General features: G+C 38.4%; 1 protein-coding gene across 4 annotated transcripts in view; it reads right to left on the bottom strand.

The window, feature by feature from the left end:
• The window catches only part of LOC133520635 (protein roadkill), a 69,094-nt gene that overhangs the window by 16,712 nt on the left and 25,639 nt on the right, over positions 1-26,743 (bottom strand). The window contains exons 1-2 of one of the 4 annotated variants that reach the window (XM_061855170.1): positions 18,608-19,002; positions 8,535-8,570 (exon numbers count right to left, since the gene is read on the bottom strand). The exons of 1 other annotated variant lie outside the window; for it this stretch is intronic. In XM_061855170.1, coding sequence (XP_061711154.1) covers positions 8,535-8,570; positions 18,608-18,621 — 50 coding nt within the window. In that variant the 5' untranslated portion in view covers positions 18,622-19,002. Of the gene's footprint in view, positions 1-8,534; positions 8,571-18,607; positions 19,003-26,743 lie in introns of those variants that run through there. 2 more of the 4 variants (XM_061855174.1, XM_061855171.1) reach the window with 2 other exon arrangements.

Below are 26,743 nucleotides of genomic sequence, written 5' to 3'. Positions count from 1 at the left end.
GCAATACCTGCAACTTCTCATGGAATTGAATGCAAGGCGAAAATGTAGCAACGTTTGATATAAGCCAATCAACGATCGAGTCTCGCTCCCCAAAACTGGGACGCGAACACATTTAGGTACGAGTACCTATACGTGCGTTAACAATGACTGTAGAGAGAAAAAGCTTTTGGGTTTTGGTGTCGTCAAAAAATGTAGCGATATGTATGAAGTGGGACGTGTATTGTACGCGAGTTTGCCCTGTGCGACTTTCACGTTGGGGTTCGATTACCAAATACGCGTTTTAGAATCTGTGTCAGTTTCATCACCGCGCGACCTGCGCCGCATCCGCTCGTGGTAGGCCGCACCACTGTCGCTGCAGTGTGTGATGCGAGGAGGACAATGTGTTCCGAGGAACCTCGACCGGCGACCACATCCTGCGACCGTCTTACATTCATCTTAACAAAGAGATCCCTCTTTGTCAAGCGGCATAGGAAAGTAGCTTCTATATACATTATGACTGTTGATTGTCCTATTGCAGTTATAGTGAAAGTAAATTGGGTTTTATTTATATAAAGAGCAAAACAATAGGCAATTTAAAAACGTAAGTAATATAACATAAGCCACATTAAAATAAACCGGTTAAATTATAAGGAAATGAGTGACGTATTATTTTAAACGAGTACGGGATAACGAATTGCAATGAGTTTATAATTTAGGTACCTATAGGATGGTATATTAATTTTTCATCACAGCCTCTTGATAACAAGTTTGTAGTAAAAATATGTACGGTTAATTTGTGGTTTTATATATTATTTAGGGCAGCGGCGACTTGCCCAAAAAAAAACCGTCATTGCGGTTGAAACTGACATTGAGGATGGTGTTGATCGAAATTATGTGACAAATTATTATAATGTTTAAAATACAATTGTAATCAGCGTCCATTTAATCGAAAATTACTACTTACATACCTAAAACTGGTTCAACAGGAACTCACCTAAATATAATTACTAAATTTGAAAAAGAGTATTAATATTGTCGTTTGTGGCCCTTCAATAATTACGTCACACGGCGTTTACGTGGTGGGAAGGGGTCAAGAAAATGTGACATGTTGTGACAAGGGGGAGGGGGGAGTCACAGACTTTGTGACGTCACTTTAACTACATCTGTAACCGAAAATGGTTTTGATTTTTTTATTCACTCTTATTAACACTTAAATAACAAATTTTTGCAATGACAATCGTTTTAATGGTTATCTTTATTCCTAATCGCCTTCGTGTTGTAAATTTCTAACATCACTATAGACAAAAAAAAAGTTAAAATAATCAAAACTCATTTTCGTTGATTTCGTTGAAAACAACATTGCTAAAAATGTATGTGACGTCACATCAGGGAAGAGGGGGTTGGGCAAATGTGACAAGGAAGGGGGAAGGGGTCAAAAGATCTTCAAATTCCTGTGATGTAATTTATGGATGACCCCTTTAACAGCTGAGCCCCTTCTCAGATTTGAGAATTTTAGGTAACTATCTCCGTTGCGCTGATGGGAACGGCTCCTAAAATTAGTGCGATAAGGACCACTGTAACTTAGCTGAAAATGTCTGCGTAAAAATATTCATCTAGGGCCTTTTGGATTTTTCCAGAGAGCAAAATGCTGAGAACGTTTGTATGGCAAAATTACCACTTGTGTTTCCTCTTAATGTGTGCACAGCGAGCCCACAAGATCTATTCCTGATCATATTTAGATACTAAATTGTCGTATAATTTTTTTTGATGCGGCATAGATTTTTCCAAACCAATTTTAGCTTTTTGACAAGATGCCTTTTTGATTGCAATGTTGGCACTGTTTGCTACTTGTATTTCACAGAAACCGTTGATATACTATTATAGGTATAAAGTAAATGCAATTACTGGGTAACACGTTCGAGCGGTAAAATTATGTCAAACATATAAAAGTGTTACAGCAGTGAACAAAAGTAGGGTAAGCGAATTAATCGGTGCGACCCAGAAACAGACAGCGCCGATGGAGAGACGAGTCTTGAGCGGCGGCCGCGGCGGTATTGCGAGATCTGCGAATTGATGCGTTCGCTGTACCATTTCAAAAATGTTATATTCATATACATAATCTCGTCCGGCACCTTATTGTAAATGCATAAAGCAGAACCAGAACAAGGCTGATCTGAAGAACAAATGATAATATATTATGTAGAAGTGGCATTTCATAAAGAACATAATGAATCATGTGTTTTTATGCATTAGTACAAATTTCATGGAATACTTTTGCTGTGTATTAGAAATTGCTAGATTATAAATGCACAGAGGCGCAATTATAAATCCACGGAATCGCTAACGCGTGACCTGTCAAATGTTCAGTCTTTTCGTGAGGCCCATTAACCCCGAAAAAGTGTTGAGCTCCAGAGTTAAACGAGGCTTACGGTGCCTCGCGCAACTAGATCGTAACGCCCGCGAGGCCGCCCGAATAGCCTCGATGACAATATCGGATGGGGCACAGCGCCGGATTACACAGATAGATAAGATATTGCACGCGCATTACGAGGACGATCAACAATTTGCCACTGTGGCAAATGGAGCGGCCCGACCTACATTCGTTTCAGGCAAACCGCACCTATGGCGATTATGTGATTAACAATATCATAGCTACTCATCTTTGGCTTAGTTAGCCTGCTACACTAGATAGCGCCATTGTGCCCGACTGACTACAAAACGTTTCCAAATGATGTTATCTGGACTTGGTTATCTGAATGTACTAGAATAGAATAAGTCTTGTTTGCCTTTCAGCGATGATTGCGAAATAAGATATTGCGCAAGATGTTGATCAAGGAAATAGGTGCCCTCAATACTGCTGTTATACGAATAAATAGCGGGTTACCAGAGACCATAAAACGACTATTATGATTTGTAAATGGCTGTAACAAATTCGTAAATCCGTAACTATAAAAAAATCAATTGATGAAAGTAGCCGTTCTTGTGGTCGACCACCCACTAGCAGGACCACCCCGACTGGAGCAAAAAAAGGATGAAAACGATACCAGTGACGAAAACGATTATTTCCAATTAGGTTATATTTTGAGCTAACGAATTGATCCGGAAGATCGATGGTAGTTTTTTTATAATGCGTAAAGGAAAGTTTACGATATTCTCAAAGTTTTCTACACATCAGAAGATGCCTATAATTGAACTAAACAAAAAAATCAATCAAAAGGATTCATGTTTTCAAATATACATAAAAATATACTTCTTAATTAAGCTTCCAATATCTAGATCATATCTTTTTAGGGCATTTTCAATACCGGTATTTTGAAATGCAATTCTGGGATCCCGGTATTTTTTAAAATGTGCGCAATGTGCAGTTATCCTCTATATTAGTCTATTTATTAATTAACTATTAAAATGGTTAGGTTCAGCAGCATCAAGAAGCCCACCATACGCCAGCCGCATCAAACTATCATTTTCACTCTCATTAAATTATCATCGAATAGCGTATTTGAGTAATCGGCGTGAATCGGCAGATAGCGACATTATTTGATTGACCATTGTCATTTAAAGTTATTAGAAGTTATGTAATATTTAGAATTTTGAATTCTCAATTTTTTATCAAATTCCTAATTCATATACAATATCGCGGGATCTTGGGATTGATGAAGAGTGTTCCGGTATTTGGAAGCCCTTTCTATAAAGACACTCTGCTAGTGAAGTATTTTCAGTAGGTACTATAATTGTTTCGGTCGCGTCTCATCTAGAGTGCGTTTGGTAAAGTCAATAACCCGTGGAAACTTGGGCAATCTCAGCCGAAGGTAGGTACGTATCATCGGTCTCTCGTGATCTTATTATAGATGTCATCCGACCTGCGCCCATCCTCTTCTAAATATAAACCAACTCAGCGTCTACTAACTACATATTCGATAGAATAAGCAGAAAATTCAAACCACTTCAGTTGTAACTGTTTCAATAACAGCTTAGTTTGATGAAGTATGTAATGAATATTTTGTCACGTCGTCAATAGATTAATGCGTTTATAGTGTGCTTGGCCTGAAAAGGTTTGTACACGATGGTCATCGCCATTAATTTGCAATCCATAATAAAATGGCGGCCGCGAAAGACAATCGATACGTAAGGACGTAGAACAATGAGCGTCCTGGCCGCATTGAAGTGAGTTAGTTCTTTAAAGAGTGCAGTGGCGGCGGCGGGCGAGCCAAGGGGAGCGCAGCTGAGCAATGCCCTCTTAACGGCAACGACTCGCATGACTCAGATGCCCTGCGGACGACCCGGTTAGGGCCCTCAACTCCGAGTGGATGAGACTGTTTAGACACAAAAACAAATGATAATGATCATCGTAATTTGCTAATTTTAAATCACATCCATGAAAATAACAATTGTACACGTACCATTAACATAAAACCTGTTATTTTTAAAAAGTTGCATAACTTTATTTAGATCATTATTAAGTTAAACATGGATTTTCTTTTTCACTTGCACTACTTGCAGTTATTAAAAGGTGAAAGGTGCATCACCTTTTGAGCTATCACGTTTCTTTGGTTTTACAATGATGGCCATTTTCTATAGGGCGGCTCATTTTAATTATATATCAGTTCTATTCAAACATTCTTGAACAAAGATTTAAAGTATAATAGGTAACATCAATTATTTCCTAAATACATTTTAGGAACACTTAAAGTAGCGTGTAATACTTTCCAAAGGTTAAAACTGTAACCTATAACACAATAAAAATACTTTCTAGGTTATAGATATTCATTGTTTGTCGTGGGCGGCACTATCACCAGAGCCTCAACTCAAGCAAACAAACTAAATTGTCGGTCAAAAATCAACAACAAAGGCCGAATGATGGACCAAGTACATTCTACGTGGAAGATCGTCATGTGTCATGTAGAAAAGTTTTATATTTTCTGGATTCTGAGATGGTGTAGATAAAAAGCTTCGATTGAGAATAAAGGGTAAGATACTCAATTGTACGCAATTGTATAGTTTTCATTGAGTTTTACAAGAATTTCTGCTAGGATGTAAAGACGCCGGTTTTATAGGGTTTTTTACTTCCTATATTGTTAATTTAAGCAGTTTACAGTTATTTTTGAATTAATTTTAAGAACTATCTACTAAAGAATAATAATAAAAGTTCGAATATGATTGACGCATAGTTATGTTTTTCCCTTAATTTGCATTTGCTCATTGACTGCTATTATACAGTATATTGAAGTTGTACCTACTTTAAACCGCAAATTCTCTAGTGTGTTCTTAAGTGGTATCATTTGAAGTAACATTTAATTAAGTAAGTACATGACAAAGTATTCCGAAGCCAGAAATATGTCGTACCGTAGGTACAGATAAGCGGGCACAGTTCGGTTCGGCTTTGGCCAGTTCTCCATAGGTATGTTGTTAATAACAGCGCAAATTGTAGGTGTGACGCGCAGAATAATCAAACATACTATACGCCAAGGCTGCGCCGATCGTCATCGTCTCGACTCTCGAAGTTCGTAATGTGTAACAATAAGCACTCAATGTCAAAGCCAACAATACCACGTTTACATGGAAGAAAAACAAACATTGCCGCGGATTAAAAATCCAAAGAACATTTTGTCTCTAGCGAGTAATTTATATCCTCTATCCACTTACACAAGTTAGCAGAAATATATATAGAGTTAGACCAGGCTAAGTTGGCAGCTATTTTGACAGCCCAGACTGTGCAAGTGTTATTTAAACATCATAACTTCATACAATTTTCAAGTTATTTGGTGTTATTTAAACGTCAAACTTATAAGAAATTATGACGTTTACAAAACATTTCCACAGTCTGGACTATCAAAATCGCTGGCAACTTAGCTTGGTCGAACTCTATTTAGGTATGTTCATTTTATGTGACTATATAGGTTGAACACCTACTTAGTTTTGATTAATATTTTGCGACATCACCAAAGTTACAATCAAGAGTTTCTCTGCTCTATTACAATTATTATATACTAGTTATGTACTATTGAAATGTGTAATAAAGAACATTGTATGCTAAGACTACAGTTCAACAAAACAGTGTACGAGGTTACTACGCAGGATTCGCCTTTTATCAAGATATGCAAACGACTTGGGAAGGTAAAGCTGAGAGTTTATGTTCCTATAATAGCTATGTTAATGTTGGGCACAGAGAGGGACAGGAACAGTTACGCAGAAGAGAGCAGCCTGCCGCAAACGGTCTACACCCACGATGTTGGGGGATCAGCTCGAAACAAAATGCGATCTTATTTCTCTTAGATTACCCTCGGAAAAGACATCATAAACCTTTCTGAACGTTTACATTTTTATGAGGTTTGGTTGGCACGTTTAATTCCGTGGCAGTTATTAATCCATATGAAGAGACTGCGCAGTTTTTACAATAAATAACATGCACACTACCAAACGTCTACTACCCTCTACGTCTGTAGAGTGTACATACCAAATGCGTGAAAATGACAGTTGAATCTACATGAAATTCATTACCTTGCTGCTGGTATTAAAGTGTTTTAAACACTAAATCATATTTATTGAGGCAGACGTAAAGCCTATTAGGCCTACTCTATTGATTCGGCATGGTATGTTCGTGTCCGGCGTGTTAGTTTGCATAGCCCGCAAATGCGTGCAAGCAACGCGGAACTAAAAACCACCTCTATTCGTCCGAGATGCGCGGGGACGCGCAAGGTGACCCGCGCCACGACAATCATTACCATTCACGTGTATAACTTATTGTAATTAATTCCATCGGTACATAAAAGCCCATACAAATTATGTATTCACTAGTAATTCTAGTTGAAGATAATTATCACGATAAGAGAGAGATAGACGGCTAATTGATAAAGATGGAACGAGGAAGTGTTTAAGTGAAGTACAAAACTGATTAAATAGCAGGAACAATTGTAAATGCAAGCAATGGCGATCCGTCATAGTAAAAAATGCCATTGGAGTTACATGTATCGAAACCATTATAAGCGTCAAGGTGACGATAGGAAAATTTATATATTTAGGAAAACAGGAAATATGCCCATCACGTAAACACATCTAGTTAGTTTTTTTTGTCAATAGGAAATAATAAACTAAGCTCTTAGTTAAATATAACTGATTAAAAATCATACGGCAGTCGCGAGGTGAAAACAATGTGATACTATATTGCCGTTATCGGTTTGACATTGAAAGATAAAATAATCAATGTGTGGTACAGAGAATATGCCAGTAAATACTGTTTTTTCATATTATTTACTTCTAATCACAATATATTTTGCGCATTTGCAGAGTGCTCGCTTACGTAGACATGTAAATGGAAACCAAATTTTTTTCGTTGTTTGACTGTAGTGTACGAGTACGTACTTATCGTTTGGGTTTGGAATAGACACCGGATATCACTCCCAGATCCACTGAACCCTTGGCATGGATCCAAAATCGTACCCACAGGCGGTAATGCAAAAAATGGAACGTGCAAATGGATTTTCCATTGTTTTCCACTTTAGGACAAGTTCTATATCGCATGGCCATAAGGAGTGGTTTAGTAAAAAAATGGCAGTGAATTATCTAGTATATATATATTTTTTATTAATAATGTAGCAGTTTATTTTTTTCAGTAATCTGTATATAAAATACTATATAACAATAAAATCATATTGAGAAATATCAGATTGTTTGAGCTTTCTCATTTTTATTGCAATGTAGGTACTTCTTAACTTTTTGTACAACCCAATTTGACAATCTTCACCTGCCGTTTTCCGCAATGCCACACTTGAATTTCAATTTTCACAACTAGTTGTATGCTTTTACGAGTAAATTATACCAATAAACTAGAGTTCATCTTCAGTAGTCAGGAAGTCTCTCCAATCTAACCTCTGTTTGTCTCTGTATTTAATTGTATAGAATAGTATGTACAGATTGCTACAAAAATGCTCTACTTAAAAATTATCACTAAATAAAATGAAAAATTTACATAATGTGCTGCTACTTTTTTTCTGAACCACTCCTTATTTGATAGCTAACCGATAAATAAATTATTGATCCCTATTAAAACGGTTGAGTGTTTAGTAAATGCAAATTTGTTGCCTAAATACGACAAAATGTAAACGGACATCCCATTACAGAAGTTAAAACTCAGAAACAGAGACATGTATGATCTTAGTTGTAAAGCTGTTTGCGAAACCTGGCTTATTGTGTGCATACCATTGTGACGCGTTATAATTGTTATAAATTGGTAACTTTCACTTTATAATCATAGAGGAAATAGGGCTCTCAATGTCAGTATCGAGTTGCGCTGAAAATCATGGCGTATAAAAGAATTTATGTGTTCTGGGCTGTTATTGCTTACCGGACGTATCGCCTCAGTAAAATCAGTATAGAGACCCTTGGTTACGCTTAGTTGTTACGGATCGCGGGGTTAAGTTATACTAGTGTTGTTGCTGAAGTGTAGCGCTGAGACCTCGCTTCACGACCGCTGCAGCTGCAGTGATCGCCGGCTTCGATATCAATTCGCAAGCGATTAAGTTGTAATTAAAATAAGAGAACTGAAATCGTTTACGTACTTCAACCAAGCTGAGCGTCCAGTTTGTTGGTTATACCTAGAAAGGAAACGAAAAGGTTGATAATGTGTTAATAAGTACCTAACTACAATAATTAAAGGACGGCACACGGCTGGCTGGGAAGGTTGCGGGGAGGCCTAGGATCAAGGTTGGAGCGAGCTACTCGTGTATCATGGGCACTTCGGAGCGAGGATAAGCTGCTACGCGGAAGCAAACGCGAGGCCGAGGACGGACGGACCAATTCACTAACTGAATACGATCCGCTTGCCCGCTTAAAATGTTTCACCCACACATTTTTTATGCAATAAGTGTGACCGTTGGAATGTATGAAAATGGAATAAAAATATCTTCTTATGCTAGAGTAGAGATTGTAAAATATATTGTAAACATTTTGGCTTCTATATATTTTTTACGCGGAAGTATAATATCAATATGATGATTGTAAAGCAAAACAGGTTAACTACAAAGCAAATTTGAATACGAATGTTATCTTTTGAGTAAGGTCGGAAGTAGCAGAGCTTGCAATAAATCACTAGCATCTGGTTATCATCACGCACAGCTCAAGATGTCTCAGCAAAAAAAAAAACAACTATTTAATGAAAAAATATAACGCACCTGCTGGTGTCCGTACTGCATTACCGAAAAATAACGATACCTTTTTATATAACGGTATGACGTCATACCGGTTTAATCCGATCCATTGAGGTAGCCGAATAAATTTATTTCGCTACCTTAACCGCCTTTTTTCGGGTACCTTAACCGCTTTCCTAAAGGTACCCTATCAGCTTAGACGTCGTTGCCAAGCCGCCCGCGCTTTAGGTCATCTTGGTTCCTATTGGATGAAGCTGTCTATGCGTGTAAGCCCTTTTGATTTTATTTAATACTATACCGGAAAAAATGTCAGTACCGTTATTTTTAAATGGTAGCGATTAGAGATGCAACGAATAGTGGCTTGGCCGAGTACCGAATATTCGGCGAAGCCATCGTCCGAATAGCCGAATAATCGGCAAGAAGTTTTACCTAAAATGAAGTAAATTCGAACGCGCGCTTACATGCGCTGTGCAAGTTGCAACTTATTTCTCGCTGTAGGCAGTCTTTGATAGAAATTGCGCTTATTCTGCACGACATTGCGGTGGGTTAGATTTCGTCGTGAGTGTAAAAAAAATATTTTGTATTATTTTTCTCATCTTTTTGTATTACTATCTATCTATTGAATATTTATTTAAGTATTTTTATTTATGTTTATTTTATGGTTATTTTTCAATCTATATATATTTGTATCAATGTGTATTCAAAACTTGCATTTCATTAATTTCAGTGATTGTACACTTTTGTTTGTGTTTGTCATTCATTCACCGTTACTTCTGTTTTACTCATTTCCTCAAAGGTTAACTGGAAGAGATCCCATACAGGGATAAGTTCGCCTTTGTTGTATTTAATTTACTCTGTAACTGTGTTTTTCGTGTTTTTATTTCTATGTACAATAAAGTATATACATACATACTATCTATGAATATAAAGGTAGTCTGACTTGTAGTTTGTTACTTTTTATACCCCTCGTTTGCCGTTATCTACGTGTTTATGTACTATTCGGTATTCGGCCGAATACTATGCCACTATTCGGTATTCGACCGAATAGTGAAATTGTGGCCGAATACCGAATAATGGCCGAATATTCGTTGCATCTCCAGTAGCGATACCTTTATATCGGAGCCGCGCGGCCTAACCGGTATAATGCATCGGTATCGTAATTTTATACCGCTACCATACCGTTATACCGTAACCGACATCAGTCTCTGGTAGATATAAACCATGCTAATGTAATGTAACTTAGGGCTTTTCAAATTGTATGACTGATTTCCATTGCTCAAGTTTAATTAGGAAATGACTACATAAGGCATAACTAATAGTACGATTAGTCATGTCTGATACAAATTGGATACGGTGCCGTCCCTGTTTAACATGTTTTAAATACAAAGAGCAGTGTCAGCGGCTGCGAGACGATTATGCAACAGTGGGCCAAACGCACGTGACGGCAAGGTGGGCGCAACGAAAGCGACTCATAGACTGCCTGTCAAAGACTCCGCATCATAAAACGGTCACGAACACTCTCATACGACACTGTATTATGCTATTTTATTTATTAAATTGTATGCCGTGAGCTACACCACTCAGTGGTACCCTTCGCCTATGTAATAAACATAAATAGCTAATACGAGTAGGTGTTTATTTTTATACGTATATTAATATTCATATCGTAAACGTAAATGAAATGAACGTAGCGCCCAATATCATTGTCCGCGAGAACTCATGCTCCTTTAGTTAAGTGATCTATGGACACACTACACCACACTGCATCAAACGGCATCACATTAAGCAATGGCCTATTCGAAAGCAAAGACACCGATCGAAGCAGCGCGTGGAAACGCTAATCTAACTGGGACAGATTGATTTATAACTCAAACAAGAAACTGTGCCGCCGAGGCCCTGCAACGTGTTCCACATTGTTTCGCTATTAATATGCAAACAGATATCAACTGCTGCAAATTCAAGTAGGTGAGGTGCGCTAGTCTACGCATACTTTTTCTGCTTGTGATCCTCAATGTTAGCGGCGTTCGTTAATGAAATGAATAAGGCCAAATCATTTCGGCCTCAAGTTTTATTACCCTATGAATAACTAGGGACGACCAAAACGATTGGCAAAACCTTGACTTCAACCTAATATAAATTTGCATGACCCTACTTCCTGGAGTACTGGCGAGGGTCATTACTGTCGATTATATTTAATTCTATGTCACACTGTCTAAAGGTCATACCGATTTGCAGTTCAGACAAAAGGAGTAACTATTCAAATCTGCTACTGTCGTAGTAGATAAATCATTGCAGTATTAAATCTTTATATAAGTCTTTGAATTTCCAATTACAGTAGTACCTTCTTGTCATTCAGTAATGTCCCAGCCCAGCATTATTGGCTGAATTCTTCAACGGTTGCAGAGTTCCGTATCGCTTAAATGTCTGTTTCCTTACAAACATGCCCTTTTGATATTGTTGAATTAAAAACGTAAATTCTCGGTAAATAATAGTGTAATTGTAACTCCATGTTTAAGGTCGCTTTTATACAATATATCAATGAGGGGTTTACCTACATGCAATTTGTTCAAAGGCAACATGATGCTCAATTATGATGATTTATTGTAGGTGTATGTTATTTCATTTAGATTGTCCGTTGACCCTGGCACATCTTAATGCGCTCGCGAATATTGTGCATGTACTGTCGGCGCCTATAAGTAAGAATTGATTCGGACTAAGGTGGTTTGGCAGTAGACTTAAATCAATTTAGGGCTAGTGCGTCGCCGAATGTGTCGACCCGCTAAGTGTGTAGTAAGCCTAACGACGCCAGCGCAGCAGCGGAGTCAGCAGCGACATCGAGCACGCGACCCGGTTCGCCGGTCGGGAAAGCATCGACAAAACTCGGTTGAGGCCGCACACAACGAGGCGAATACACACTTTCGGTCTTCGCATGCGAACTGTGTTAATATAATGTAATGTACTAACTCTAATCATTAATGTACCTGCCCTGCAATTATACTCTATATTTCTGGTTTTACCTATGACCTATGATATTATTATCCAATTTTGTAAGAGTTGTTACTGTATTTTTACCAACGTGAACTACTTTGTAAAACAAAGGTCTGCTATTTATTTAGTTTTGCAGGCTGTAGTCGGATGGAGCAAAACATATGTCATTTACGAGGTTGTGTTATTTATGATGTATGTATTCAAGGTGGAGTTCAATATTTGAATTTAGTGTTAAATTGGTATAAAATAAATATTGTCCTGTTATGTATGTCCGCAACCTTGAATTTGACGCCCCCGTTCTACTTTCCAAAATCTTAACAATGCGTTAATCATTGTTTGTCAGGGAGCGATAATAATAGGTTATTCATACGCGTCGATTCATAGTTTGAAATGATTTCAAGAAATTGGGGCACGCTGACTTCTGTATTAATCGTGGCTTGAATGCTATGGCAGATTAGGAATTATGTCACGGATAAGAGTTTTCATTGGCCATCATGCAAAGTGGGCTTAAGTGTTTGAAATGATGTAGAATGAAGCTTGATTAAAGTTTAGGCGAGTGCCGGTGGGCGTCAACTCGTGAAGCCACACGTGCGTTTACGGCCGCTCAGTTTTGGGTCATGCGGCGCGCCTAAGGGGCACAAGGTAAAAGATGGTGCATTGAAAGTGGCCTTAAGCCCAATAGCGATCTGTGGCCGCGTTGCTTCCTATTGGCGTCGAGGCGACAATGCCACCGACTCCGGCTGCCGCGAAGGTGACGAAGCGGAGGTCGGTCTTCGCTCGACCACCACGCCACCCTTCTAATGTTAGGTGAAAATCGGATTGGGCAGCGGAAGTATTGGCTTGTTAAGTCAGACTAACCATGTGAAACAAAGTTACGGAATGATTTTTCATTGATGTAATGCAACAACTTTCACACATCGGTTAATTTTCGTTCGGATGACTGAATAACCATACTAATTGAGCTAATTTTCCCGCGTTGTGATGAAATTAATTAAAAGACGAAAAACTGTACGAAAAACAATAGAAATAAAAGCGGTCACCCATTAGATTTACCTAAATGAAAACCCTTGAAAGTAACTTCTGAATGTGAATGAATTGACCTTAAGCGTGGACAACTTTTCTTTGTTGTGGGGGCCAGACTCGATAGTTAAAACCCATTAAATTTAGTATTACAATAATAACAGCAATAAATCAAAAAGTTACAAAATTCTGTTACCGTTTTTAACCAGGTGATCAACTTACGGTTATAGACAATATCAAGTTCAGTTACCTGTTAGTTCTAGTTATTTTTTTCGTAAACAACAAAACTATAAAAGTAATCTAGCCGGTACAGTGAACCGAGGTAAGATTGAATGATTAAATGAGATCAGGGAAGGTGGAAGCATAAGTACTGGAGTTTTACGAGTCAGTCGACCCTCGGTGAATACGGGCGGGAGGTAAAGAGGGCGCGCAAAGGGCGTAGGGACCGCGCGGGGGAGGACCCTGACACAGATCAGCGAAGCGCCGTGGAGGCCTCGAGATTCGGCTGCTATAACATCGATTCCTCGTACCATACCGTGTTACGCACAAAATGGGTCAACCGCTCTCCGGCGGCGAAGCGTTGGAGTACGCGCAATGTCCCCGTTCCGAATTGCTCCCTCGGCAAATTAACGCCTCACGCTATTGTAACGACCACGATACAACTCGGCCACGGATAACTTTACGTACTAATCAATCCAAGATTGACACTAAAGGCTAACAAAACTATGACATGCATAATCCTAGCGGATGGTGTTTTAGAAGGTTGAATTTATTTACAAGCTATTTCAGAGACCGATTTGGAATCAACTATAATTGCTGCAATTGTTATCGATTGAATAATTTCTATTATATGCTGTTTATGAGGTCTTGCACTAATACGATATTTGACAGAGCTGGAGTTGAACGTCTTATGAAAATATTGAGATTTATACCTATAAATCTCAAGTAACCTACCCACAATTAACTTTCTGCTAGTTCTTATGAATCGAATTGTACGCTTAAACTCCCAAAATAATATAAGAAAACCGTTTTTAGCATTTCATTTCAAAATAGCGTGTATTCATAGTTTCAATATTACTAAATTACCGACCATCAAAAATAGAAATTAATCTTTGCCATGTCTTTAAAATTTTGAATGGCGCACGTAGCGACTAATTTGATGGCTTAACACCGACGATCCTCAGTGGAAAGGAGGTGGAGTGTCGCAACACTCGCAACGCCGCGCCGCGGCCCGGCCGTCGTTACCAAGCTGAAAGTGCCCGGTGAAACTGACGAGACCGGGTCACGTACGTTCTCTCGAATGTACAGCATGCGCTGCAATATGCACAAATGTGTTTTTAATAAATGCATTATTTCAACAAATACCTCGTATTACATACAATGGCTAAAATGGTTGGAAAAAGACATTCCTAGATGGTTAAAGAAGCGTGTCGGCGTACGGATTTTCTTTGCGTAGAGAAACCTTGCGCACAACATTCAAGCAAGGATTTGACCGCTATCTTGCCCGCTAACTGATGTGCTCAAGCTATTGTCTTAACTAAGAGCTCGTCTGATACTACAACTTGATCTCATAGATCTAACTACTTTCTGTAAACGCAGATTGCACTACACTGGTTGGTACGGAGCGATGAGTTGTGTAAGCGTTGTAAATAACATCTCTGACGAGATGTAGAACTACGTAATAATGTATTATAATGACCAGTGATCGGAACTATGGGAGTAAAACTTTAACAAAACTTGTTAAGCGGAGATAAAATAGTGCATACAGCCCTAAAAATATTCATGTCCATAGGGATAGGAATAGTATAGTACTTACAGCCATAAAAATATTTACATTCATAGATATTCAAATATTTTTAAGGCTATAAGCACTCTTTTTACGTCCGCTTGATAAGTTTTGTTAAAGTTTTACTCCCATAGTTCCGATCACTGATAATGACGTAGTCTAGACTATAAGGATTTTCAAAACCAAAGTAGTTTGGGTAGTTGTTACATAGCGGTTCACTTTATGGGTTTTCGCATATTTACAACAAAACGCTTGATTACCTATCGCCTTGGCCTTTGTGCATCGACGAAGTTCTTTCGAATGACAATAAGTGTCTCGAAACAGCCATGGCATTTACTGAATAGACTAAACGGTGTCGAGACCAAGCTTAACGAGCCGTACGAAGATGCATAGATATTGGTGAAACAACAATCGAGATCAGCACACAGAGCGATGGCTTAGCTTTGCATCGAGAAGAAATAGGAGCGTGTTTTCCATTCGTAGAGTTAGTTATACGTGACTATACGTTCGTATAGTGCAAATAATTTGCTACTCCCAAGGAAAACAAAATAATTTTTATTCAGATTACACCCATTATGGGTGATCCTGGGTTCTTACCTATTATCGCAAATACGTATAGGTACATACGTTATGCGACAAGGCAATGCGCAAATGGTTATTTGAGGAGCTTATAGCGATTCACGATAAGCAGCTATACGTATGCACGTTTCAGAGAATGCGTGATAACCGTCCGCCATGAAAAATACGCTTGCGTCATTATTTAATCAGTCCCGGTAGTGTATCGCCGGCTTAAATACACAAGAAGCTACGAGTTTTTAAATAGCCTTGGCCTTGCAAGATTAGGCATATAAAACGATATAATAAAGCCACTGCTGGAAGTAAACATGAACCAATTACGCTAGCACATTTCAGCGCGCCTTAGATATCTTGCATTGACACTAACAAATAACAGTGCAAGTTATTAACAATTGGTATAATCTTAAGGACGTTAAGTTGTACGGAGTACTTTCGAATTGTTTTCAGAGATAGATGCAGTGTAAGCTGTATTTTATGGAGGAGGCATAAGGTGGTATTTGGTGAAGCTGCGTTGGCCGCATCGGCTTGTTCTATTTTCCAAGTTAATATTGAACTCTCGTCGGAGCGAGTGTGGGAGTATTTCGATTGGACACGCGACAAGCGTTTTGTAAAATAAAAACGCAACCGCGATATAAATAAACTTACACATCGGTAACGTTGTTTTTTTCGCTTAAGATGTCTGTGGGCTCAATATTATGAATACAGTGATATGGGTACCTTATTAACATAAGAAAATAACTAAATACCTATAGATACTGTAGAAATGTGGACTTAACAATGAGTTAAGTAAACATCAACTTATATTGTTAAATCATTATAACATGTCCACTTTGTACTAATTGAAGACATTAGTACATTTATGACACAATTAGATCTTGGATTATGGCCAGTAGCAGAACACGTTTATCATTAATTGACGACATTCTTTACGATTTGCCATTTATTATTTCAGTAAATGTAACGGACAGTTCTGTTTAACCGGGAGTTATCTTAGACAAAATGCCACGGCGCCAAAGCCCAGTTTAGTTATCGCATTCCGCTGTCAGCGAACAGGGGTGTTATTTCAGTTGCACACCGATTGGAACGTTCAGTCTCACCAGTATAAGTACGCTCTTTAGTTCTGCAGTTGAATGCTGCAGTGGCCGCGTAGCCAACATGTAAATCGCTTACGCTCCGTAATAGCGATTGAAACGCAACTGTCACTGTCACACAAATATGGAAGAGTGATAGAGAGACACAAAGCGTTTCGTTGTCGTAGCGATAGGGATTGTCACCTTGGCTAGGCCGGCTGGTTCGCCTCAGCATTCCATTCGATAAGCAAAGGGAATGATCGGCCAGGAGCAGAAAACGCGGGCGAGACTGGCCGCAATCTCTCGCTCTGTAAACTCGCACTGCCCTCAGATATATTCTATACTCTTGCGAAATGTTCTCATAAAATATGCTGCTTTATAATCCGCCTGCGCTTGGGGTTGCTCGCTTAACCTAGTTAGTAAGTAAATGTTCTTACAGGAATGGCTCCAACAGTGATGCTCTCATTGTATTTATTCTATAAAGATAGGTAGCAGGGTTTTGGGGTCAGTCAATACAAATGGACGCCGCCCCGTAATGTTTATTTACATGAAGACTCCAGTGAAATGAGTTCACACTTATCAGTTGTTGTTATTGAGAAAGTAGGCTCGTTTGGTATTAATCCGTAATTAATGAGGTAAGTAAATAAATAAAAGCGTTACAGGTCGATAAGTAAAACAAGCGATATCTGTAAAGAATGTGGTGTAATTCAGTAGCTGTCGCTAGAACTCATCTTGGCGAGAGTTGCAAGGCGGGGAGATCATAAAATTGCAGCGTTTCTCTTGTTTACACACATTCAATCCGCTATGTATAAGGTACATCTATTTGTATCGAATCTTTAGTGAATAAGTACTTTCGTGGTATACTCGTAATGTACAGGGCTGCAGACATTGGGGCATCGAGCCGGAAGCCCCCGCGACTTAACGATATTTCTTGCACTTTCCGTTGTGTTGTGTGAGGCTAACGACCCCTGGGAGGCGAATCCCCATCCGCGGGCAAGAAAGCTTGCAAAATTTTCCTTTAGGTATAGAGAACTGCATTTGTAATGTGTTTCTGTAACTTATACGAAGAATGGCTTCCTCTTAAAATCGACAGTCATTGAGTTTGATATTCAGAAGGTTGTGAATAACAACAAAAGAAATAACCTTAAGCAAAAGGTACAAAACTTAAAAAAAGCCTCATGGGCACGAGCGTTTTCCGGCCGGAGCTACCTGCTCAGGGATCTGTGAGTCCTTACTTCTTATTAAACCATTTTGGAGAGCCAAGAGCGTAAAAACGTTTTGGTTTTCTTACTAACATATCAGACATTGAAATCAAAACGGATACAAGTTCAAGTAAGAAATTCCACATGTTTGGTGAAAATCCTGGATAAGGATGACTTCAAAGTCAGAAATAAACAAACAAAGTCATAAATTCAACATAAGCATAACATCGACATCAGATGTAAGTGGGCGAAGTAACAGTGGGGTAAGCTATTTAGGGTTACCTACCTTGACGAACGAGGGTGCTAAAGAATAAAGAGAAAACGTCGATGTCGTTACACGAGGGCGAATGTCAGGGGAGAGATAAGCGTCTACCAACGCCGTATCAAAATAATAACAAGTTAAGTAATGCCAGGCAAGTTAAAAACGCATTAAAATGTTAATCACGTCTGTCTTTAACTGATGATAATGGTAATTGTTTGTAAAAGTGACTCGATTTCTAAGCTGCTCCCTCTACCGTCATCGTCAGTTCAGCTTACACAACAAGGAAAGTTAAATACGCGTGCGGGGGCACACTAACTTTCGCCCATTGTAATGTTCTAAATGAAATCAACACACCATCATTCACAAAAAGTACTCATTCTATAATATAAATATAAACATCACAAATAGACAATAAATCAAAACAACGAACATACACAAACTTTTGTATGATATATTCGTACCTAGGTATTTGCGAAATGTTCAGAATCAAATGTTATGCCAACCGAAAAGACGAAGTCCTTCGACGAACATGGTCAAATAAAACTAGTTCCGCGTTGACTCCACCAACCAAAATAGCTCACCTGGCTAAGGCCATTATTCGTTCGTATAATCCAATTTTCCAAAACGGTGGCACCACTTCGAGATCACAATTCACCACGGTAATGTTAATAAAAAAAGTAAGATAGTATAAAATGTTATAGTTGCGAGTTGTATCACGTTTGACAGTTTCACTTCACCACATGGTTGGGAGGTCGCGCGCGACAGCGTGACAGATGTGCGTTGCGCTCGACGACTGACGGGCGACTGGCGGTGGCGAGCGGCTGGGGAGGCGACTCCTCTGGCGCGGAGAGTGGAGGCGCTCTAGCGCGGGCGGAGCACCCGACGACCGGCGCCCGCGGGACAGCTGCGCAACACCGACCCTTTTTCCGTTACCATCTTCATTGTCACCGATTTTCATAATTTCGCCCCCCTCCGAATTTATAGGAAGATAATGTAAGGCGACAGTCGTCAATTCTCCTTTTAGAGCGTTTCGAAAGTTTATGATCAACAAACCATTACAGTTTTACTACCAAATGCTCTTGACCCCATTTCCGTCTAATTTATTAGGGATTTAGGATTAAAATCATCCAGACTTTCCGATAAAAATAGACTCAAGGAATAAGATTACGACTCTATGTAAAGTTTTTAGAGAAAGGCGTAGACTGTAGATATTTTTGACCTAAGTTTTGAGCTAAATTAAGTGGTTATTGTATATATAGGTAAGAAATAATTAATTGATTATATAATGATGTATCTAAGAAATGGTGACAAAGCGAAGTCGATAACTTATTGGTTCAATTCAGTGTATGCAGTAAAATTGAATTATAATTTTCGGTTCGACACCGCGCATCGCGTTCAGTTGCAGGTTGGTTCAGTGCACGAAGGGAGAAGTTGTTGCCCCCGTGCAGAGCCTTGAGCCACCCCACTCGTCGAAACCCGCTTACCACGCTGCCGGCTTACATACGCATCTAATATGTGGACAGCAAACACTACACAATACATATTGCACATATAGGTTTGAAGCAGGTATGTTTGCAAAATAAACATAGGTACAATACACGAACAGCAATACGCAAAGATCTCAATAAGTAAACAAACAATAATGACATTCGCATGTGCAGCAAAGGCTTTTGAAACATAATATGACACACTATAAGTAAGCAAAGACAAATAAAAACGAGGGCCTTTATATAAAGTCCTTTTGAGATCTTTAGGTACATTGGTGTCACAAACTTTTTGCTACATATATTTTAGTAAACAATGGGTCGGATATGAGTAAACATGCAGCCCTTTATTCATTAGTTAAGGGAATTGTCCACGGAGTCGTTGCACAGTCATAACGCGTGCATCGGCTGCGCCACGAGGGTACATCAAAGTCATCGAGTCGAACGAATCGTCTCCCTATGTGACGTCTCAGGCAGTCGACCTTGGTCCGAGCCTTCAGGGTTAACCTCGCAAGGAGAAAACGCCCTTCAGCCTTGGAGTCCTCCCGCTTCACCTGCTGATACCAATTTGTTATAATTTATCATAATTCCGCATTTTTAATACAGATCAAGTAAGATTTTCACGCCTAGCTATTCTAGTTGGTCGTTGTTGCACAAATGCACGTACACTAAAACTATCAACGTGCTACAAAACAAAAATAAAAATATAAAATAATACTTTTCACCACACCAACCGGTAAAGGCCCTCTTGATTGTTCAAAAACTAATAAGAAAGTTTCATTTTATCCACATGTGGGGCAAAGTAATCACATGCAAATTTTGAGTTGTTTCCTTACGTTAGCTGGTAGAATTGACTTTTAAATGATGTTTTTGAATGATACAGTTGTTATTACGCTCAGTTGGATTTGATTAGGTTTGATTTTTTTGGTATTTCATAGTTAGTATTTTCCTCGCATTGTTATAGGCAAAGTTTGTTTAATCCTAGTGCCTTGAAACTCTCGAAACGCTCAAGATTCCACTTCTCGAACCACTCGCTACGCTCGTGGTTCCATTTTGGCATCTTTCGCTTGCTCGGGTATCAATATTAGCACGAGCGGTTAAACAACAACTTTGCCCCATTGTAAAACAAATAACTATTAAATGTTTGGCAACACAATAAGTAGATTGAAATAAGAATAATACTTAATTGAAATAAGTACGAGCATATAGCTAAAAATAATCTACTTGTCGATGCATTTTATATAGGCAAACTTGCGCAGTACTTACCTACCTTCGCGACAAATTAGACCTACCTAGTAAGGTAGCACATGTACTTATAGCAGTACAAAGTAAATTTTGGAGTGAGATAAGCCTCGTTTTGGTACCTGGAGTCGCGACTTGGCACGGGATTTAACTGGTTATTTACGAGAACATTGAATGACACAACGTTAGATCTATTCTGGTTTCTCTTGTGCTGGCCATCCTAGTGTAAGCACAGTAAAATTTATGTGCGTGCACCACCGCGTGATGTAATTATAGTGAAATCATAGTAATTCACGACTGTATTCTGGGTAAATAAAACGCGTTTTAATGTCAATTTACTAAATTTTGAAGTAAACATAAAATGTATTCATATTAAATTTGAAAGTAATTAATGAATAATATTCGCAGTCGCATAAATGTAATATCAATAATATTATTTTAATCCTTGTTTCCATTATGAAAAATCATGCAGGCACTCCAAAAAATAGGACGCATTGTAGAGGACTTTTACTCATACACATGTGTCCAATCACAAAGCACGCGACCGCTGATTGTACGCAAAATAAATCCAGACCAAACTTGTAAATTAAGCTATGTATGATTCACCAGACTGTGCTAACAATTTTTTAGATTACGTTTTCTACTTAGTGTATAGTTTATAAACACAGAAAATAAATTAAATACTCTTGCCCCATTTGAAAATGAAAATGCAACCTCTTTATTGATAAATACATTATGGGCAATAATTTTAACATCCTTCCAGGCCAAGCGAACGTTCACTGGTGAGGATTTATTTGGCGAGACACACCTTCAACCCCTTTTTAACTCACTTCTAGTTAATGGCTGGTTTGAGTATATGTTTGAAAGCAGCAAAAAATAATGAGCACGTGTTTTGTTATATCGGCTAAACCTCATTTTTTCCTAAAAAATCGACATTCGAAGTTTTATAATATCTTATCACTATAGTTACACATAAAGACGGGTGTTTTTTTAGGAAAACTTGAGTTTAAGCAGATATAACAAAACACGTGTACATTATTTTTTCCTGCTCTCAGACATATACTCAAACAAGCCATTAACTAGCAAGTTGCTTGAGCATCACTTTCTATAGGAGTTAGAAGATTTAGTAACTTTTTAGTACTTTGGAGGACAATTTCTCCCAATAGGTTGAGTTTGGGCAGTTAAAAAAAATACGTGTCCGTTATTTTAGACTACTCTATAACATATATCAAAATGAATCAAATCGGAGTCGGACAGTTGGGTACCCTTCCTTGTTAGCCAAACTATTAGCTTAGCATTTGCATGCAGGGGTGCTAAGCTAATAGCTTTACTGACTGTACATTTAGTATGCAATTAGGTCTTTTTTCGGAACTATATTTAGGGTTTTAAAATACGTTCCTTGTTCCAAAGGCCTAGATATCTTTTGGTATTTATAATTTCATGATTCAACAGAAATTAACCGGTTATAAATAACAACCCCTTAGCCGTTTTATCGGACATCTTCGCGTGAACACGAGTAGGTACTTTATATAGTACAAAGAGTTTATTGTGGTACATTTAGGGCGCGGCGGGCGTCACTAGCGCATGTGACCCAGGTCGCAGCGGCAAGGGCAGTGGGGCGTAGGCCCCCGCGAACTCTCTGCACCTCTGTCCCTAATTTTTTAATTGATATGAATATGAAACTATTGGGGCAACAGTCTGGCTTTATAAGAGGTCCTAAATATGAATAATAATGTATATTAGTTTTTTATTATTTGGGAGGGCAGTATTCAAGCACAACAATCCGCGCGAATTATGTGATGACAAAATTAAAATAATTCACCTCACATCACCACACGGTCATATCGATTATTGTTATTTGCGACATATGAAACTCAAGTATTTATCGGTTCTGGCTAAATAAAAGAATGAAAAATTGAATAAGTGCCATCAGAATATATTGTAATATTCAGTCAATCATTTTCATAAATAGGATGTTTAAGGTGTACTAGATTACGTCCTGATTCCTGATTAATACAGTTAGAATTTTCCAATCTTCCATTTTGCATAATTTTGTAAAATATGTAAATCCGCACTTAAACTACTGAGGGCGAATCATAAACAACTGACATCTCTAAGATTAATGGAGCACTAAATATTCAGGAATCCCGGCCCGGTCCAAGGAAGATTTGTTGTTAAAGTAGCACCGCCCACAATCTCTCTGCTTTGCCTAAAGGTTGACTGGTAGAGAATGCCTCATGGCATTAAGTCCGCCTTTTGTACTATAAGGTTTTCTTTTGTGCAATAAAGATTAAAAAAAAAAAAAGATTTAACATGTTTAATACCTTCCGAGGCAGAGGGAATATCGCTGTATCGGAATTTTAGTTTGTAAGTCTCAAGTTTCCTAAGTACTATTATGCACGAAGAAGAGTTATTGCAGTAACGTCCGTCTGTAAGTGAGAGTCTTACAATTGACTTTATGCAACCACCTTTTACATCAGGCGAGGTTACAATCTCTATGGATGCGTTGAATTGGTGTATCTTGTTAAATAAGTGTTGCTATGCAGAAGATGTGACGTTTTCAAGAAAAAGGTACCACTTGGTCGTTTAACATAAGGAATTTGCTTGTATCTTTATATGAATATGGCAAGCGACAATGTGGTACCTTTTGCTTGAAAACAACACATATAATTGTGTTATGGTTTAGAGAAATTGAATGATTAGTGTGCTAGGTATAAGTCGTTTTCGTTAAATTGATAGCTGCATCAGCTTTTCAGACAGACGAAGCTCTGAACACGCAAGGAAATACATAATATACTAATGACATTTATTTATTTAATCGTATGGCGATATAGTCACATAGGCAAAATTATACATATACAGTTTTATTTATAAGGCAACATCCAAGTTTTGCAACCTGACTACTAGTGACATGGATGAGTCAGATGAGCAACAAGCTCATCTGAAAGTAGAAAAACCATAACCGTAATATTGCAAATTCTAAAGGTATTTGAAAAAAAAAAAAACATCTATATATACAATGAATATCAGTTACAGATGCGAAACGCTGTGTCATACCAATCAGCGATGTTTGCTTTGTCATATCGTTAACATTGCCCTGTAGGAAACACCTTCAAATCTTCTCTACATGTGGGTCAATAGAAAACTTGAGAAATCACATTCTGTGATTACTGATTATAGAATATCATATCCATGTTCCATGTGATAGCAATAAGAGTCCGTCATAACTATTCCAAGTTGCATCGACTTATTGGGACGGAAAAAGTTAGGCCGCGCAATACATGAAATACCTAACATATCGTTATTCGCTAAAAGTCACTATTTACAATTTTACAACCCAATAATTTATAACGATTTTTTTTATATTTATCGAGAACGTCTGGAAGAACTTCTGGTCCATGAAAGCGCTAATGAAGGGCGACCTTCCTTTGTGTCTGAAGCGCAAACTCTCGACATGTGCATCTTGCCTATCCTAACCTACGGTGCTCAAACTTGGTCATTAGCTGAGGCTCTGAAGTCGAAACTCAAGGTTTGCCACCGAGCGATGGAGCATAGTATATTAGGTATTCGTAGAAGTGATCGAATCAGAAACACGGAACTACGCTCCAGAACTCGAGTTGTAGATGTAGGCGTCAAGACCACCAAGATCAAGTGGGACTGGGCTGGACATGTCTGCTGCATGCACCCGGAAAGGTGGGCCAAAATGGTTACTGAGTGGGACCCACGGAACACCATAGACGGTGCAGGACGGAGTGCAGGCTGCAGGCAGACCGAAAAGGAGATGGCGGGACGACTTGGACGCTTCTTCGACTTCTACACAAAATGGTGGGAAAATGTCGACGACAGGGTCAAGTGGAGAAAACGAGGAGAGGCCTTTGCCCAGCAGTGGGACACTATAGTAGACTAACAAAAATTTTTTATAAGCAGCGGCTACAGCTTTGAAAATATGTTTAATTACTTTTATGTACCTATAACAACGGTATGTATGCACTTTGTAATGTTTAATTTATTTATAGTACACAGTAGAAGTTTTTACAAACAGCCACTGGTTGCCAGTATTCAAAATATCAAAGGAGGAAGAGAGTGACGATGAAATGCTACGCTGCATGTTGACACCTTATTCAGCCACATAAGGTTTGGTAGCCCAACTTCAGCCTATGTCTTATATGTTCAATATGTTCATGCAAGCGGAATAAATTATGAACTATGACCAGGGCTGCATAAAAACGGCCCAGTGATAGTTTTTAGAAACGGCCACATGCTCGGCGAGATCCGCTCGCGCCCACTTTCCACGATTAACTTTCTCATTCACAATGCGATTTGACCTTTCCTTTCCATAGCACTTACTTTAAATAAGGGTCAATTGAAATTTCAATGTAAAGCATTGATTGTATCTATTAGACGGCAGATTGTTAGCAATGCTTTCAAACAAGTATGGCTGTATAATTTCAAACACGGTTGATTTTATGCAAGACATATGTAATGTCAATACGACAATATCCCACGCTTTTAAACATACTACTTATAATATTTATTTGTAAACTTAGTCATTTATGGTAGAATTAAGTATGTTAACATCAACAATTGTAGTATCCGTTGCGTTGAGTACCAAACTAAATAGGATGAGCCTATATCCCACACGTGTACGTGTGTGTGTAAATAATTGAATGAAATTTAAAATAATCTTTGAAATGTGATAAACTGTGTGGTTTAATTTTAGGTAAATTTGGTTATGTCCTGATAACTTAAAAACCATGCGACTTTTATTATTATAACAACGACGACGCATAATTTTTGTAAATACATATAAAATAACAAACAAATAAAAGTTACTATTCAAAGGCATTTAGCACACTGGATTCGAATCGCACGTCGCTCCGATGTTTCAGCAAGACAACGCTACGTGCGAATCGAATCCAGTGTGCTAAGCGCCTAAAACCTGTGAAATATTAAAAAAAAAAAATGTTCTTGTTGGCTACTGTTTTCGCTTCAATATGATTGATCAAACACGAAATATGCAACTCTTTTAAAAGAAAGGATTTATTTTGTCAGTATTACGAGATTGATTTTGATTGAACCCACTTTCTTCAGAAACGGGCAAGATAGAAACCGGTGTTACACTTTGTTTTTGATAAAAGTTATCCGGAATATCAGATACTTTTGGCGCGTTGTTTCATCCGCTACTTTTGATGCTGACTGTACAACCTTTTATCGCTGACTGTACTTTTCTTACCACAGACAATTAATACTCATCGAGACAATTCTTAAAACTCGAAACACAATTAGTTTGTGATGTTTCATCAGAGTTCCAATGGCCACCTCCCGTCTCCCCCAGCAGTACAGCACGATAAGATTGCATTGTCACCCGACTTACCTATGTATGCAAATTTTCAGCTCAATCGAAAATCGGGAAGTGGGTTAAATGTAGTTTCCAAGATTTGACCCACACTTACATACAACATACTAACAACTTAAATAAAATTTTGTAAAAAAAGGTTTTAAAAGCGGCTGCTTTCATGTTTCAAGGCAAAAAGTTCCGAACAATTATCCAATTCCCTGATCAACGTCCTCTGATCATAACCGCAGCTCTGATCCCAGATTGACGTGTAATGAGAACAATTGTTCGCGTGCCAATCTGGTATGGATCGCCGAGTGTGGAGCACCTTTTAAGCGTGCTGGATTCTAGAATTCTAGTCGTTGATAAAAGTGGATCGAACTATTCAAACAAACCAGCATTTCCTCGTTATGAAATAGGACATGTTTAACAGGGGTCGAGTCTCTATTGACCGATATTAGAACTGTGTTACGTGTGCTTAAGACGGTTTATATATTGTTATTTGTTATATAATAGTTCATGCGATGCCACGAGAATGAGGGTAAATATGTGCAGAGTTAGTTTAGACGGATTAAGTAATGGGATAGTTTGATTGCTTTGTTTTAGAACAATTAATTACAAACGTCATATTTTCATAGAAATTTTACATTTATGAT

Source organism: Cydia pomonella, chromosome 8 (assembly GCF_033807575.1).
Source record: "Cydia pomonella isolate Wapato2018A chromosome 8, ilCydPomo1, whole genome shotgun sequence".
In the NCBI taxonomy this organism is placed as follows: Eukaryota; Metazoa; Arthropoda; class Insecta; order Lepidoptera; family Tortricidae; genus Cydia; species Cydia pomonella.
Note: the sequence above shows the minus strand (reverse complement) of the source record. Positions and strands in the feature narration are given on the sequence as shown.